Source organism: Leptosomus discolor, chromosome 7 (assembly GCF_034619465.1).
Source record: "Leptosomus discolor isolate bLepDis1 chromosome 7, bLepDis1.hap2, whole genome shotgun sequence".
Classification (NCBI taxonomy): Eukaryota; Metazoa; Chordata; class Aves; order Leptosomiformes; family Leptosomidae; genus Leptosomus; species Leptosomus discolor.
Genome location: NC_141397.1, coordinates 7,863,543 through 7,879,763, shown reverse-complemented (window position 1 = coordinate 7,879,763; position 16,221 = coordinate 7,863,543). Strand labels below are relative to the sequence as shown.

Below are 16,221 nucleotides of genomic sequence, written 5' to 3'. Positions count from 1 at the left end.
TACTAAGACAGAGAGAAAGAATAATGGTTCTTTCATTTAGAATACACTGCAAAATGTTAGGATTTAGATTTCTTTTTTTGTTTGACATAAGTGTAATATGATATTCCTAAGTGCTTTAAAATTTTGTGTGTGTGTGTGTGTGTGTGCGTGCACGTGTGTATCTCTCTCTCTCTCTCTCTCTCTCTCTCCCCCTCCCTCCCCAGGGATTATATTATCCACCACTATTTGCAACAACGAGTACCAGCAAGCAGAGAATCCTGCAAATGAAATGCCACAACTCATTTTAATTAGATAGAATGAAAACATCAGTTACACTGAAATAATACACTTAATTTTATGAAGCATGACAAATCAACAGCACAAGTTCCACAGTAAGTAAATAGTGTTAAAATGAAGTTTTTTGGTAAGATGTACACGATTGACCCCATATTCCTAGGACAAATACTCAGCCTGGTGAGTACTGACTGTAATAGCACCAGAGTAAAGGTTGCATGGCAGCCAGCTGCCTAAAATAATTAAAATTATGTGCTTTGTGTTTATGCCTACATGCTGTCATTAAAATTACAAACTGAAGTTTTAATACCAACCTCCAGCTCTTTTTTTTTCTTTTTTCCAGAGGACTTTTTCTTAGAAGAGCGTCTCTTGCTTTTATATCTACTGGATCTTCTTCGAATGCTGCCTCTCCCAGAGATCACTGATTCTTCAAAATGATCTTGAAGAGTCAGCTCCTCCACAAGATCATTTCTGTAATTTTCCTCATATTCCTCAGACCCTGTATCTTCACTTTCTTCTGATGTCCCGTCACCTTGAAGGTTGTTGCTACAACCCTAGTGAGAATTCAGGACATACAATCACAAGGCATTTTGGGCAGGGAGACGGAAAAGCACATTTTTTTTTCTCGTGAGTACTGCTGTTTCAGTCATGTGATCACTGTTGCCTATAGGCCTGTAATGGCAGAGCAGTAGACTATTTGGTCTTGATTTCCGCCCCCCTTTTTTTCTTTAAGCAGTCTACAGAATTCACCTGGAATCTAACAGCTCTGTGGTTATGCCACAATTACATATTCTGTGCCTTCACTTATGTTTTTGACATATTGGATTGCATAAATGTGAAACACTTTTATAGGTGAACCCCTCAAGAATTCCAAGCCTGTGTCTGCGCCCAGACTAGTATGACTGAGCAGCTGCCAGCTGGATAACATGCAGGAACTACAGAGAGAAAATGGCTCCACACACCAGCATTTCACAGCTTTGTGAAATGAAGAAAATAAATACATTTTCCCTTACCTGCTGCATTACAAGAGAGTAGTAGACTCCCTTCTGCAACATGAGTTCACTGTGTGTTCCTTGTTCAACCACGATGCCTTTCTCAAATCCAGCAATAGTGTCAGCTGTCCTGATGGTAGACAGTCTGTGAGCAATCACAATGGTTGTACGTCCAGTCCGAGCCTTACAGAAAAAACAACAAAATCAGTTTACATTAAAATGTGCAAGAAAACAGCACAGAAATAAAACATAGTTGTTTTAGGCATTTATAATACAAAATGTGTCCAAACTTTAAAAAGAATTCTTTCTTCTAAAAGCAAAGATTTTTTTTCCCTGGTTTCGTGCCTCTTGTTTAACAGTCAAAGGACCCTTTCACTTGCCTAATTCAGGCAGAGAAAACCACATTAACCTTATTAGACAGGCAATGCAGGTATTAAAGGCTATAATTAAGGTTATTTGACTTTTTACCAAACTTGAACTGTTCAAGCTAAAGTTGCCTATAAAGCATTTCCATGTGTATGCACACATGGGAAGGAAACACAGTGAAAATATTTAGAAAGGATATTTTCTTTATACACTGTCCACGCATACTTCTGGAAGTATAACGTTAGCATGACATCTGACAAGACTTAGCAGGAAAGCATAGAGGAGTGGAGCACATCTGGGGTCAGAAATGGGTTTTAGCCATTCCCTAAAGTTCTCTCCCAGTCTTTTGAAATAAGCTACATCTCAAATCGGGGCCCTGCTGGGATTTGGCAGGGAGAACCACTGGGGCCTCAGCCTGCAGGTTACATGCTCCATCCATCTCTCCAGGTCCCACGTGCAGAGCAGTGGTGTGCACGGTCCTCATGCAGCAGAGGAGCACACACCAGCTCACAGCTGCTGGAGGTAACGGCTTCCCTCCTCGCTGATGCCTGGAGCAGGAGGAGAAATCCAAGGGGACCTCATGCAACAAGTAAGTTCTGCAGTTAAGGAGCCTGCTGGAAGTTACTTGCTATAGAAGTTGTACATCGTATGGGAGCAGGAACAGGGGCGTGGAGAAGATAAGGACAGTTTTAGCAGATTAACACTTCCATGGAAATTTAGATTCTTCCCCTACACCTGCCATCAAGTTCTCATGGATCTGATGCAAGCCACTTAAAGCCTCTCACAGGAGGTCTCTCTTGGTGCAGTTTTCATGCCTGTGCCCAAATGCGCAGAGGTGTGGAGCCTTCACTACTGCAGCTGGGAGCTGTGATCAGAACAAGCAAAATGCTCTAAAAGATTCAAAATTATCTAAAAAATAGCAGACTACAGGCATCTGAATATGACAGCTCAGAAACGGTGTGCATGTGTGAGGTTAATATCTCTGCTCCCCAGCTGTAAAAATAACGAACAATATTAGCACCACTTTTTCCACTCAGAGATCTTGAGAAGAAACTTTTAAATCCCATTTGGGGGCTACATTGGTGAACAGCAAAAAGCTGTGAAAGATGAGTAAGTTACGATTCAGGGCCCATTTTGGTGTGTTCTGGGTACATGCTGAAGGATGAAGAGTATATGAACAATCCCCCTGAGTGATCTCCCTCTATATCATGCACTAAGCTTCTGGAAAAGGTTAGTATTTGGATCATGGAATTCAAGAACATGCAGAAGAAAGCTAAATTACAGCTGAAGTGGCAATCTTTTAGTGCTTAACTTTGCAGCAATAATATAATTTATATACTAATTAGACTAGATGAATATTATTTTTGCATCCACATGTTACCTCAATATTAATAAAATCAGTATAGTTATGTGAATATAACTAACAGCTACATTTTACCTCAGATTTAAACCGACGCAATGAAGGTGGTAAACTCTGTACTTCCCTTAAGCCATATTTGTAACTCATATCCCTCTGAGCATAACTACTGAAATTAAAGGCAGGATTTTTCACTTAGCTTTTAAAAATACATGAATATTAGATAAATGAAAAAACATTCTAGCCCAACCATTGAGTTCCTTTTTAATCAAAACCTTTAGGCTGCACTACATCTTGGTGGAAACTGCTGACAAAGGAGGTCTGTGAGGAAGGGACTGTGAGCTGCTGAGACAGAGGCATGGGTACAAGCTCTGACAGCTCTGCTCTACTGTAATGCCCACCCTAGAGCTGTAGGGCTGATAAAAAACACAAGGGGGGCAGAGACTCAGTGTTTGTAACTGGCTCTGCTTTTTTTCTGTGATTTGCATTCAGTCTCTGTGAAGAAAGAAAATGGCTAAATCCCAAGAGCTTTCTGAAAATTATAAAGCAACTGCTCTATGAAGAATGAATATTAGGAATATTATACTATAAATTTCTATTAAATCTACCTAAAAAAGTCCATTCAGTCCTCATACCTTGCTTTGATAAGATGCCATCCATATTTCATCAGCAAAAGTGATTTGAGGAAGTGAGTGCAGGAGACCTAAGTTGTGGTTACACATGACTGTAGGTGTCTTGATAATTAATAATAGTGCTAAAAAACCCCAAATAGACATGATTCCTAAGTAAAATTTTGCTCGTTTAAACTCCCTGTTAAAACAACAAAATTGAAACATCATCCAAATTTTATTTTTCCAGTGTTCTTGATTCTAATGGAAACCCACACTGAAAACTCTATGTTAATTTTTCTTCATTGCTATTGCAACTTTTCATGGCGACCGGTAGCTTCAATTACGTGACTCCTACCTTATCGAGAGCTGCTTGCACTATGGATTCGCTCTGAGTGTCTAGTGCGGATGTAGCTTCATCCAGAAGAAGAATCCTGGGATTTCTTGCTAGGGCACGGGCAATAGCTATTCGCTGCTTCTGTCCTCCACTCAGCTGAGCCCCTCTTTCCCCTACCATGGTGTTAAATTTCTGAGAAAGGAGAAAATAAAACATACGTTGTGCAATGTCTCAAATGAAATCCTCACTTCTCTGTGTGAACATAAGTACTCAGCTTCTAAACAAGAGGTATCTTTATCCAGCCGAATTGAGCATGGGCAGAACAAACATGCAACTACATCCATCCACCTAGCACTTAGCCAAGCCCTCCTGCCCCCATTACATACTTTACACACCTAACTTTGAACTTATGGTTCTTTAAAATCTTGATCTTTACTACTTGCTCAGAGAGCGGTCCAAACCCTGGGTTTTCTCAAGGCAAGCCTGTAAAAGGGATCACTGTATTTACTGAGGGCTTTTCCAAACAGGGTTGGAATAATAGGGACCCATGAGGACCTATAACATTGCCTAATCTGAACCTGAGACACTCCCTTTGGAGCCATGGCTTGGTTCCTACTGACTGTGTCACTCACCCCAAAGTGTCAGGTCTCAAAGTCCACTCTAGTCTTTTATTATATAGCTGCTTAAGAGTAAATATGATCAAATAACTCTTCCTGAGAAGAAGGAACCTTGAAACAGACTGACACGCTAGAAGCAGATGGGGACCGAGCTCTCTGAGGTAGTAGAAGAATTTGAAATCAAATCCCAGTTGGGCACTTTTTCCACGGCTTTTTAACTGCAGGACCAAAAGGAAGGACGCATCATCATCCATTCCTGAGGACGTGTTTTGAATGACTGATCTCACTTCCCACCTCCACCCTGAAAGGAGTAAGGCACCTACGGCTAGGAGAGGGCTCAAAAGCTGTGAATCTCAGGCAGAGGCAGAGCTCAAGCTCCCAGCTGGTAAAAATGGCCTTGGTTCGGGGTATACTTATTTACTTCAACCTCCCATTGCCTATTGAATGTGCAGACAGTTACTGACAAAAGGGTTTGGATTTATGGATCTTCTTTTTAAAAGCCCAGCTCTTCCCATGCCTTGTGAGATGGGTAGGGATGGTAACACAGCTGTGAAGCTTCCCTTCTTCTAAGTTAAGGCATTGACATTTTTTTTTCCAGACTTAGGCACAAATCCTTTGAAGGCAACCAACCAAAGACACAGTATCTAGTCCAGAAAGTCCCTGAACTAAAAGCTGCTGGAGGCTGTAAGACTATTTTGGGAAGTTATACTACAACTCGAATTCCCATGCTCTCCCTTCTCAGAAACAGGACACCAGCCTAAATGGACCTTTCGTTCTTACACTCAAACGAAGTTCATGAACTCACATCAGGCAGTCTAGATATAAAGTCAAAAGCATTGGCTTCCTTGGCTGCCTGCTCAATTTCAGCATCAGAAATATCTTCTCGGCCGTAGCGAATGTTCTCAGCTATTGTTGTTGCAAACAAAACAGGCTCCTGGCTCACAATACCGATATTTTCTCGTAGCCACCTTACATTAAGCGTCCGAATATCCCGACCATCTAAGGTAATCTGAGAAGAAAAGCTTATGTCAAAGAAGTTGAGGAAAGGCATTCTGTTCATGATAAATCAGTTCATTACTATTACCTAAGTAACAGCTGCAAGGACAAAAAATAAAAAACCTGTTGCCTTGAGTAGAAAACTATGTTGGGGGAGAAGTTACAACTGTAGTTTTTCCAACCACTGCACAAGCTAGAAAATAGTGAGGAGCAGCATAAACAGAGAAGACATCAGGGTTTGGTTTTTGTTTGTTTGTTTTTCCCCAATCTTGTCCAAGATGGCTTAAGAGTTTTCCAGCTTCCCTGCACACTTTTTACCCTGTTCTCATGCCCCTGTGCCAGTTTGCTGTCCTTGCAAGTTGTGGCTACACAACTGCCTCTGTGGCTGTGCTTTACACCAGATCAAACAAATAATTCACATATTGACTAAAAAGGAAGGGAAAGTTATTTTTACCCTAGATCATTTGCAATGTGGTCCTATGAACATTGACATTAGCACAGGGGACAAAGAGCAAGCTGAGGCGTGGGGGCAGGAATGAACAACCACAGAAACTCTAAGTTTAAGAAACAACTGTGTTGTTAACAGATAGCTGCCTTGGTACATTATATCATGATAGTTCAGCATTTAATACCTGAAATGCTTACCTAGTTCCAACTAGCAATAACAACTACTAAGAGCATTCTTCAAATATTAAGTATAAAAAGAACATTTTCCTTAAAAACATATTGTTTATTTTCCTCCTCTTTTCCTTTGGAAGTTCCTTATGAGAAGCACGTACCTTTTACTGACCAGATCTAGTGTTTAGTAGTAGAGCAGACATACAATGTGTAATGATGGAAACTTTTGCTGTGGGTTAGCAGATAGAGAAAAATGAGCCAAGAAAAAAATGATTTGAAATAGGAAAACTCTCTCCAGTTTTTAGTACACAATCAATGAAAAGGAAGCAAAATACAGCAGAGTGCTGTTTGCTTAAAAAAGTTTACAGAACCTTAAAAGCCAATTGTTGATGAAAATAATTTTAAGTTCAGATCTCGCATCTATTCAAAGATCTGTGGTATTTACCACTCCTGACACAGTATTGCAAGAAGGAGGGGAATAATGAAGTCAAGCCGACAGCAGAAGATAGTTAATTTGAAATTTGAATTGTGGAAATGCTGAACTATACAGAGATATGCTCAAATTCAATAAAAAATAAAAATAAAAAAATCAAAGTTCTGTCGATATGTGAAACTCAAGCTTATCCCAATAGCTCTCAGTTTTTACACTTTGCTTGCAGGCACTCACTTCTCCCTGGACAGGATCGTAGAATCTCTGCAGCAACTGAACAGTGGTGCTTTTCCCACAGCCACTGGCACCAACTAAAGCAATGGTCTTCCCAGTTTGAACTTTCAAGTTTAGACCTTTGAGGATCTGGGGGAAAAAAAAACCACAACAAACAAAAAACCAACCAAACTTAGTTTGCCAAGTTTGATTAGAGAACAGTCTGTCAAGGTAACTGTAGCGATAATCAAGGCAGTAGTAAGGGGTGCAGTCTGAAGGTATGGCAATATTAGTAAGTTAATTGTATCTGGGAATATTCTGGGGCACTGTTATGAAAGATCCTGCATCTATGCTTGTGGAGTGTACCAGCCTTCAGAACAGGATGGCTACATGCAACCTGACTTTTGGGAACGGTCCCTGGATCCTTCTGGCTACCAAACCAAGCCTGGGAATTGTTTGAGAAGATTGATAACTGGAACAGGCCAAGTTAATGCCAAGAAACATTTTAAGAGTTCCCTTGCATAGACCGTTGCATTCCAGTGCCTGGGAAAATTCCCCAGCACACTCAGATCAACTAATACAGACACAGCCACAGTACTCTCAACTTGATAGCTCATTTTTTCCCAATTTGTGTGATCTGGTGGCAGGCTCAGGGTTTTATGTTCTCCTGCTGTCCTCTATTTTCCAAGCTGAGACAATGGCATAACATTTAGTTATGAATCTTACAGGAAGATGCTTCTAAGGTGCTGAACATTATTGCTGAGAAACAAGCCTGCCTTCTTCTATTTTTAGAATCGAAATTGCTGTTTTGACAAGGTGGCTGCTGGAAAGTCCATAATGAATCCCAATCCATATTGTTAACAGCCTCAGCAACCTGGAGAGTAGTTACAGATTAATGATACCTTTGTTGCCACTTTCACATTTAGGAACATTTTACACTTCAAAAGATGACCATGTCGTATACGAGTAATGCTGTGTAGTTGCCAAAATACTTGGCTGCTATGGGAACTCTTCTTGTTTATACCAGGCTGATTTATAATTTTGCCTACACATGTTTTTGCAATGAGAGATTAAAATAGTTGCAATATTGCTCTCCACCCCCTGTGTTACATCCAGCAGGGTCTGTATCTCCAAAAAGCTGATATTCTGGTGCCTGCACTATCAAGTAAGAACTATATTCTGGATACCACAATTTCTCCGGATATAGTTACAACCACCTAATAGGCTATTTCTACCTCTCTTTTATCTGGCAAGGTGTTGTCAAGATTAAAACTGACAACAACTAGACTCCTTAGATCTCTTTGATTTGGTTTAGCCTGGACAGGGGAGATTACACTGTGTTGCATCAGTTACTTGAGAGATTGTGGATAACGTCTAGACATTTTTGCTGATTCCTTTTGGCTCTATTAAATAACATCGATACTCTTAGTAGGGAGAGCTGCTGACTCAGTAGATTTGGCAAGGATGACAAAATGTTTCTTATTTCCCTCCCACTTGGCATGCAGACCCATAACGTAGCTCATTGGCCTGAATAGCATTTTAAGAAGGAGGCTGAAGAGTCTGCTCTGTCACTTCTGGTTTCTGAGCCAAGAGGGAAAGAAGATGCATTGCACTGACTCCAGTTCGGCAGGAAGCCTGGCTCTGGGTCTGTCCTACAGCAGCCCCAGCGTCCTAGAAACAGATTTGGTGCACAATGGGATAGACCTCAGATGACTGAGATGGGAAAAGCCATCTGAAGAAATAGCCACAGTGATACCAACTTTCCCATTCTCATCCCTTAATTGGCATGTCCAGATTTTATTTGTTGACATTTAATATCTCTATTTCTACCTCATTCTTCATCAAGCAACAGCAGCAGCAAACACCTTTTCCTTTCACCTTTATCAAGGTCTTCAAAAGTTCATAAACTGTTGAATATGGTAGAGAGGTCAAACCAACTGTATCACCACAGAAGTAATCACCATGACGTGACTTACATAGCACTGCACAGTGAGGGTACTGGCGGACAAAAAGCTGGCCATGAGCCAATGGTGTGCCCTCACAGCCCAGAAAGCCAACCATATTCTGGGCTGCACCAAAAGCAGTGGGGCTAGCAGGCTGAGGGAGGGGATTCTGCCCCTCCACTCTGCTCTGGTGAGACCCCACCTGCAGTTCAGTTCTGGAAAGACCTGGGCCTGCTTCGGTGGGCCCAGAGGAGGCCCACAAAAATGGTCAGGGAGCTGGAACATTTCTCCTGTGATGAAAGGCTGAGAGAGTTGGGGTTGTTCAGCCTAGAGAAGAGAAGGATCCGAGAAGACCTCACTGCGGCCTTACAGTACCTAAAGCAGGCCTACAAGAAAGATGAGGGCAATCTTCTTTACAGGGCCTGTTGCAATAGGACAAGGAGTAAAATGATTTTAAACTAAAAGAGGGTAGATTTAGACTGGATAAGGAAAACATTTTTTACAATGAGGGTAGTGAAACACTGGCCCAGGCTGCTCAGAGAGGTGGTAGAAGCCCCTTCCATGGCAACGTTCAAGGTCAGGTTGGACAAGGCTCTGAGCAACCTGATCCAGCTAAAGATGTCCCTGCTCACTGCAGGGGGGGTTGGACTAGATGGCCTTTAGAAGTCCCTTCCAGCCCAAACTATTCTATGATACTAAGGGAAGTTCAACTGGCAAAGAGTAGGGACATCAGTTTATTGAACAGCAGTTTTAACATATGTACAAAATAACATTTGACTTCCAAATATATACTATAGTTATACGTATATATATATATATATTAAGGATGATATTTTTCAATCCATTTGATGGCATATTGTTGTAAGACTTATCTCACAGGTCATTTTTCACATGGGATATCACAGCAACTCAGAACAACCAAGGGACTGGAAAGAGCAACTTCCTGGTTTAACTGCAAACTCTGGATGTTTTAATGACAGATCTTGAAAAATCTTATTTGGTTTATCAAAGCTCTCGTTCACAAAAATTCAGACTAGGAGCAACACATACTCTTCCTAGCCTTGTCCAGCAGAGGAGAATGGTGGGCAGGTAGCAGTGGATCTAGAGCTTTGTCTTTGTGCAGTATCGAGGGGAAAAATGTAATGCCCCATCTCCTGAGAGAGGCATGCATTTTGCATTCAAGAACAAGATTAGACAAATAATATGGACATAGGCTGCAGAATTCCAGTACAGTAGACAAATCTAAAACAAACACTTACTTTAACATCAGGTCTGGATGGGTAACTGAAATGGATGTTTCTGAATTCAATTTCTCCTATGAGTTTGTCTGGTTTGTAGCCTTCCTTAGAACTGCTATCTATGAGCCGTTTCTGGAAAGAGGATTTTAAAATACATCGCTGGTTATTACACTTTTGGAACTGGTATTTCAGCTGGATACATTGTTCTCTCCCTTACTTTCCCAGCTGCTGGTTTGCACTGCAGTACACCTTTGCAGAGCTGCAGTATTTTACTCGCAGGATGATGAATGCAGGGGAACATCTACCTGTGAACTCTACTTTGACAAACATAGTACATTTTCAAATGCAACAAAATCCACAGCAGAAAATCTGTAGTTGCAGAACTTAACTGTACTGTCTCGCAGCCAAAGCATGGCCCTCAGTAATCCATATCTGAGGATTTTATACCTATATCAAGAAAAACAACGTAGCTGTTTCTGCATGAATTTTCTAGTCCTACTTGTTCAAAATATTTTATACACACAGATATCCAATTCTTGCATAACACAGCAAGACCTAGATAATAACAATGTGGAAACCCTTTTCATAGCAACATCAGCACTGCAGCTTTATATTATTATAAATTTCAAGAGCACTATTAATCCCTTCATCATCAACTCCCTCCCCCCCAAAAAAAACAAAAACCAAAACCCCACACCAACAGCTCAGCTGAAATTGTGCATACATGCATTTTTTTAAAAAATAGTATAGTGCCTTACTACTTTCCCTCTGGAGTTGCAAGTCTAATTTTAGAGAAAAACTTCATCCGTAAGTCTCAGATATGCATGCCAGGTTTCCCAACATTCATTATAACAAACAGAGAGGCAGTTTTCTTGATATGAATGGAATTATTATGGGTTTCAGTGGTAGGCATCTATCAAGGTTATGGTTTAGGGGCTTTTGAGGGTTTTTGTTACATCTCTCCATGGGGAAAAAAAAAAAAGGAAAAAATTAGGTGTAGTTGAAAAAAAGCTTCTTTTCTATTTACTTAGATACTTACCTTACTGATAATCCGATATACTTCATAGGCAGCCCCACGTGCATTAGCCACACTCTCCAGGTTGGGAGCTGCCTGGCCCAGGGAGAAGGTTCCAACGAGCACAGAGAAGAACACCTGCGGGAAATGGAGGGAAGCATCGCAGTTAACAGTGATTACAGAGCCACCAGTGCCCGGCTGTTAAATGTCCATGACTTTCTAGTGCACCCTTTCCAGGAAAATCAAGTACAAAAGAGAAAGGTGCATTTCACAGTCGCCCCTGTCCACTCCCCATTTTCCCAGGGTGAATGGTAACCACTGCCACATGCTTTTGTGGCATGAAGGACTTTTCTTTTTGATGTTCTTGCATTTTCTATCATGTACAAATAGAACAAATATCTTTCTCTGTTGCTTTCCAGATGTTCCCAAAGTTAAGAGGCTTGCAAAATTTAGTCCAGATTTTCTTAACTGAAATCCCACCTGTGGGACCAACACACAATTAACTTGACATGCTGTGAGGAGCCATACCGAGGAGGACTCATCAGAAGTCCCTTGAGTGTGAAAGTTAAGCATATAGCCAAAAATTTTGATGGCAAGAAGATAGCTAAGTACCCTCAAACCATTACCAACTTAGACATATTGGTAACGTACCGTAAACACTTGCAAGTAAACAACAAAACGCACAGAAGACAGTGTGGCTAAATGAGATGTTGTGGACTTCCCCGTACACATTCAGCACATCCGTGGGATTCATTTAATCCTAGTGTCTAGCTAGAACTTTGCTGGCAGTCCAGGTTACTTGTCTTTGCTCCCTAACCACCAGCCCTACGCTGTTCATCCTGCCTTACAATAGGGTGTGAGACAAGTGAGAAAAGCGCAGGTACTTTTGCCGCTACATGGATTAGAGTGGGAATTCAAGTTCGAACTTGTTATATTGAAAGGTAGGCAAGACGAATGCCTTCCTTTCAGTTCTTTTATATCAAGCTGGTCTCTAACAGCTAGTTTAGCAAGCACTTGGCAGAAAATAGAGATAATTATATACATCACTTATAAAACTCTTTTCTTGAAGTGACGGAGCATTTTTCAAAGCTACATTGCTGTACTTACAATTAACACACGGCCGATGTCATAATTTTTGTCCTCAGCAGTGAGCTTCGTTCCATACCAAAATGCAAGTGCATAGGATCCAAAGATAAGAAAATTTGCAACACCTAGAGATGTGTTGGTGGTAATGGATTTTTTCACTCCAACACTTCTAGCCATCTCTAAGTTAGCATCGTATCTGCAAGTGGATAAGGAAGCCATTAATTTGACAGGTACCACAAGCCATTCTGATTAATATTTCCTAGTGCCCTTTTTTATTTAAAAGGATATCTGCCATAAAAACAATTAAAGTCTCATGAAGAGAATACAGTGGGGTTTTTTGTTTTGTTTTGTTTTGTTTTGTTTTTTTAACAGAGGACTAGTTGGGACAAAATTCCTTTGAATAAATCTGCTCTGACATACGCCGGCAACATTGTCATATTGTTATGGAAGATGTATTTAGAAAACAATTGAGTAGCATGACTTTGTTACCAGGATGGAAGACATGATACCACTCTTGAGCCACTTGTTTGCATTAGTCCTGAAAGGAATCCTTGAAAAAGTTTATCAGCATTACATATCAAATTGTCTTCCACAATTAAAAGAGGCAAAACAAACAAAACCAAACCCCAGGCACCATGGGTGAAAGCAGGTAAAAAAAAAATAAATATAGAAGCCAGGGTGCCCTCCAACACCAGTTTTTCCTCTTACTGGCCATTCTGGGAAGACAGGAATCTTTCCTTTAGGTTGGTTTACTGAATAATATGGGAACATAGCAAGCAAGCGGACATGGAAGACCAGTATAAAGACTGACAAGCTCAGTTTGATAATTCTTTCTTCAAAGGACAGTTCTTAGTTATTCATATACAGTTTCCAGCTAATACCTTTCCCTTACTTAAGCTCATTATGAAAAGAACAGCCTAAGAATAGTGTATTTTTTTACTTGTCAGTGACATGCTCAGCAGCTTGCAATTTTTTTCCTAATACGTACTTTCTACACAAAACCTCTGCATAGTAGGAAGACACGAAATTCAGTCAGCCGGGAAGGAATCTTAAAACAGTGTGCATTAATTTTGTTCATGCAAATTGCTCACATGCTACCAATGCTGTACTTGTTACTCAAATACATTTAAATGTTTTGACTTGGCCGTGTTCTTAAAACCAAGCCCTACCTTTGAGCCAGCAGCATCATAGGTCCTCCAGGGAAATGAGAACTGGATTTAAGAAATGTAACAAGTACACATGATCACTTGACTACAGAGGAAGAGCCAAGCCACTGCCAGAAACAGAATATGACTGGAGGTGTCTTGCAAGCATAAACATTTGCAGTCAGTGGAGGCAGTGCGCAGTGAACGCTTGCTTTTCTGAACGCTGAGGCCATTGTTCAAGAGCTGAGCAGGAGTCATAGTCTACTGCTTGAAAAATGCCCTAGTCAGTCCCTGGCATGAGTTTGTCTGTCCCTAGTAGATGATGTTCCCAGGAGAGCCACCAGATCCATGTTTTTTACACTAAATGGAAGTGGAGCTGTGGAAGAGGCTGACAGGTCAACCATGGAGGAAAGGAAAGGCCTTACTAGCATGGAGTTACCCAGGTACCAGTTATTTTGTCTCTAGACCTCAAAAAAAAAAAAAAAAAGGTTTGAAGCAGCTCCTACCATTGGATTTTCAGACACTGGTATTTGCAGGGACCAAGAAGAAGAGCAGGAGGAGGGGCACAACTGAACTAGGCCATCTTAGGGCCTTTTTTTTGCCTTTACTGTGTAAACAGAAAGGGTCTTAATATTGTTACACTGCAAGATAGTTAGAGCTCAGCCCTTGGAGGCAGACAAATAAAGGAGCAGGCTGTAGGACCCCGAGATAGGGCTAACATCACCTTAGAAATTTCGCATAAGACCAGGGCAAACATGAGAGTTGAATAAGACAGAAGAGATTCATGGATCGTATGGATCAGGTCTTCTGGTTTGCCTTTCCCAACCTCATGGCACTGATGCTCTGTATTTGTATACTGAATGTTATTGTTTATGCTTGTTGAGTTACCTGATACACATACAAATAAATTTGTGGTCAGCCATATCCACCTCACCTTTTGCATGTGACTAGGGCCAACACCGGATTAGGTCAACTACAAGTGTTATTTGCAAATCATTAAAAGTAATAAAAGCCAGTGATGCGATTTTACTTAAGGCTATTATCCAGTGAAGCTTAAATATAAGCTCATTAATCAAAGATCAGAACAGCAGTGCACATGTTCTAGAAGTTAAGCAATTAATCACATGCTTTGCTGCACTTGACTACTAGGTAAAGATAACCTTCCCACCACTTTCACTTTAAATTCAACTCCAGATCTCAATCAGAGGAGAAATTTGAGTCTAATGCTGCAGTGATAACACCAAGTAGCCTGTATTTACTGACTAGGTGTATTTACACATCTTTATTTTCAGGTGAGCTGTCTGCTCTACAGAAGGATAAAATGACACTAAGGAGAATCTCATTCCCACACCTCTCCAAAAAAAAAAAACACCAAAACAAACAACCTCGCAAATCACAAACGCAACCCACAGTCAAACTCCTTTTCCATATTTTGAATATAATTATTATTTCAAAAACTTACTTTGCTAATGCCTTCTCCTGTCCATTGAAAGCCACAACAGTCCTGATTGCTGTCAAAATTTCTTCTGCCACTGCTCCTGCTTTGGCATAAGCAGACAGCTCTTTAGCAGTAAGGGATGCCAGGAGCTGGAAAGTTGAAGAACAGATGTTATTTCACCCTATTGACAGGGTATGCACACTGTACTGGTGAATAAGAATGATCAATGTCCAAGGCATAAGACAAGGCTTTAGGAAAGAGGGGGTGAACTCTTCTCTGTGCCCTGAATTTCCCCAAAGTCCAGCTCATTCTCTCATTGTGTCTTCATTACAGTGAAAGACTAGACAAGCAGCAGACGACCATCATGACTGATCCACTTTCCTCCCAAGCTGAGGACAGCCTATGAGCTGTACTACAATGTGCTGGGGTCAGGGAAGTGTGCCATAGCTGCTCTGGGCTTGTGCACGGTGTTCAGAAACTAGAGCACCAGTAGACATTGAAGTAAGCAAGCTAGTCATGGTACAGCTTCTAATGTTCTTCTTCCCAGCTTCTTTGAAATGCTTCAAGTAGAACAAACCCCTAGTATTATATACACAAGTAACCACTCAGGAATACAGGCTGTATCCATTAGCGTGGCTACAACGGATCACAAGGGGGAAAAGTTTTCCTATCTGAAAGGGAAACCTCTCTATATATTTCAGTAACTCATACTGCTCCAGCCTGCAGGAGCTGTATCTATGTCCTAGGGTCTACTCTGTACACGGCATGAAACTAAGTTATTTGCAAGAGATGTGGTAACCACATATGTGCAGATGGAAAGAGCTTGAAAGGCGTTTGTGTTAAGAGGGAAGAGTGAGGGTCACAAGCGTGTGGCTGGGCTTCCCCAGTGCTCTGGGTGAGGAAATTGCTGTGTGAGGAAGGTGCCCTGACGCAGGTTACCCTCTGTCATGTGGCACGAGGACAGAAGGAATATGACTAACAAGTATGTGCTTGGGAACCCAGAGAAAAGCTACAGGGGGAGCAAAAATCATAAAGTAAGCATGAGGCCAACCTCCCAACTTAGAAACCACATGAGGTTTTTCCCACTCTCTCCCCCTTTCCTGTGCATAAGAGTTGTAATGTCTTTCTGGTTTGCTTTGTTTATTAATCCCCACACACTTACAGTTGACCAAACTGCTGCTGAGGCAGCAAGCAGAGGGCTGACTGACAAAATCACCAGTGTCAGCTTCCACCCGTAGATGAATCCTATAATAATCCCTGCCAGAAATGTGGCAAAAAACTGTACAAATATACAGATCTTGTCTCCGATGCCTTCATGGATGGTGTTGATGTCACTTTAAATAATAATAATAATAAAAAAAGATTTGTTAGCTTTGAATGCCTTTCATTCTAACTCCCTCCCCCTCCATTTCATGCTGTGTGGCCTAATGTCAGAAGCTTTGCCATTTCCTAACTGGCACAGAGAAATTTCTAACCACAGCTACTGAACGGTACCATTAGTCTTTTGTGTGGCCAAAACACAGCAGAAACCTCCTATTTTTTAGGACTC

General features: G+C 41.1%; 1 protein-coding gene across 1 annotated transcript in view; it reads right to left on the bottom strand.

Annotated features, from left to right (window-relative positions):
* Positions 1-16,221, bottom strand: part of ABCB5 (ATP binding cassette subfamily B member 5) — a 35,495-nt gene that overhangs the window by 14,833 nt on the left and 4,441 nt on the right. The window contains exons 7-16 of the mRNA XM_086467966.1: positions 15,835-16,006; positions 14,697-14,821; positions 12,111-12,285; positions 11,028-11,141; positions 10,010-10,120; positions 6,832-6,957; positions 5,356-5,559; positions 3,955-4,125; positions 1,287-1,448; positions 588-827 (exon numbers count right to left, since the gene is read on the bottom strand). Of these exons, the coding sequence (XP_086324092.1) occupies positions 588-827; positions 1,287-1,448; positions 3,955-4,125; positions 5,356-5,559; positions 6,832-6,957; positions 10,010-10,120; positions 11,028-11,141; positions 12,111-12,285; positions 14,697-14,821; positions 15,835-16,006 (1,600 nt within the window). The remainder of the gene's footprint in view (positions 1-587; positions 828-1,286; positions 1,449-3,954; positions 4,126-5,355; positions 5,560-6,831; positions 6,958-10,009; positions 10,121-11,027; positions 11,142-12,110; positions 12,286-14,696; positions 14,822-15,834; positions 16,007-16,221) is intronic.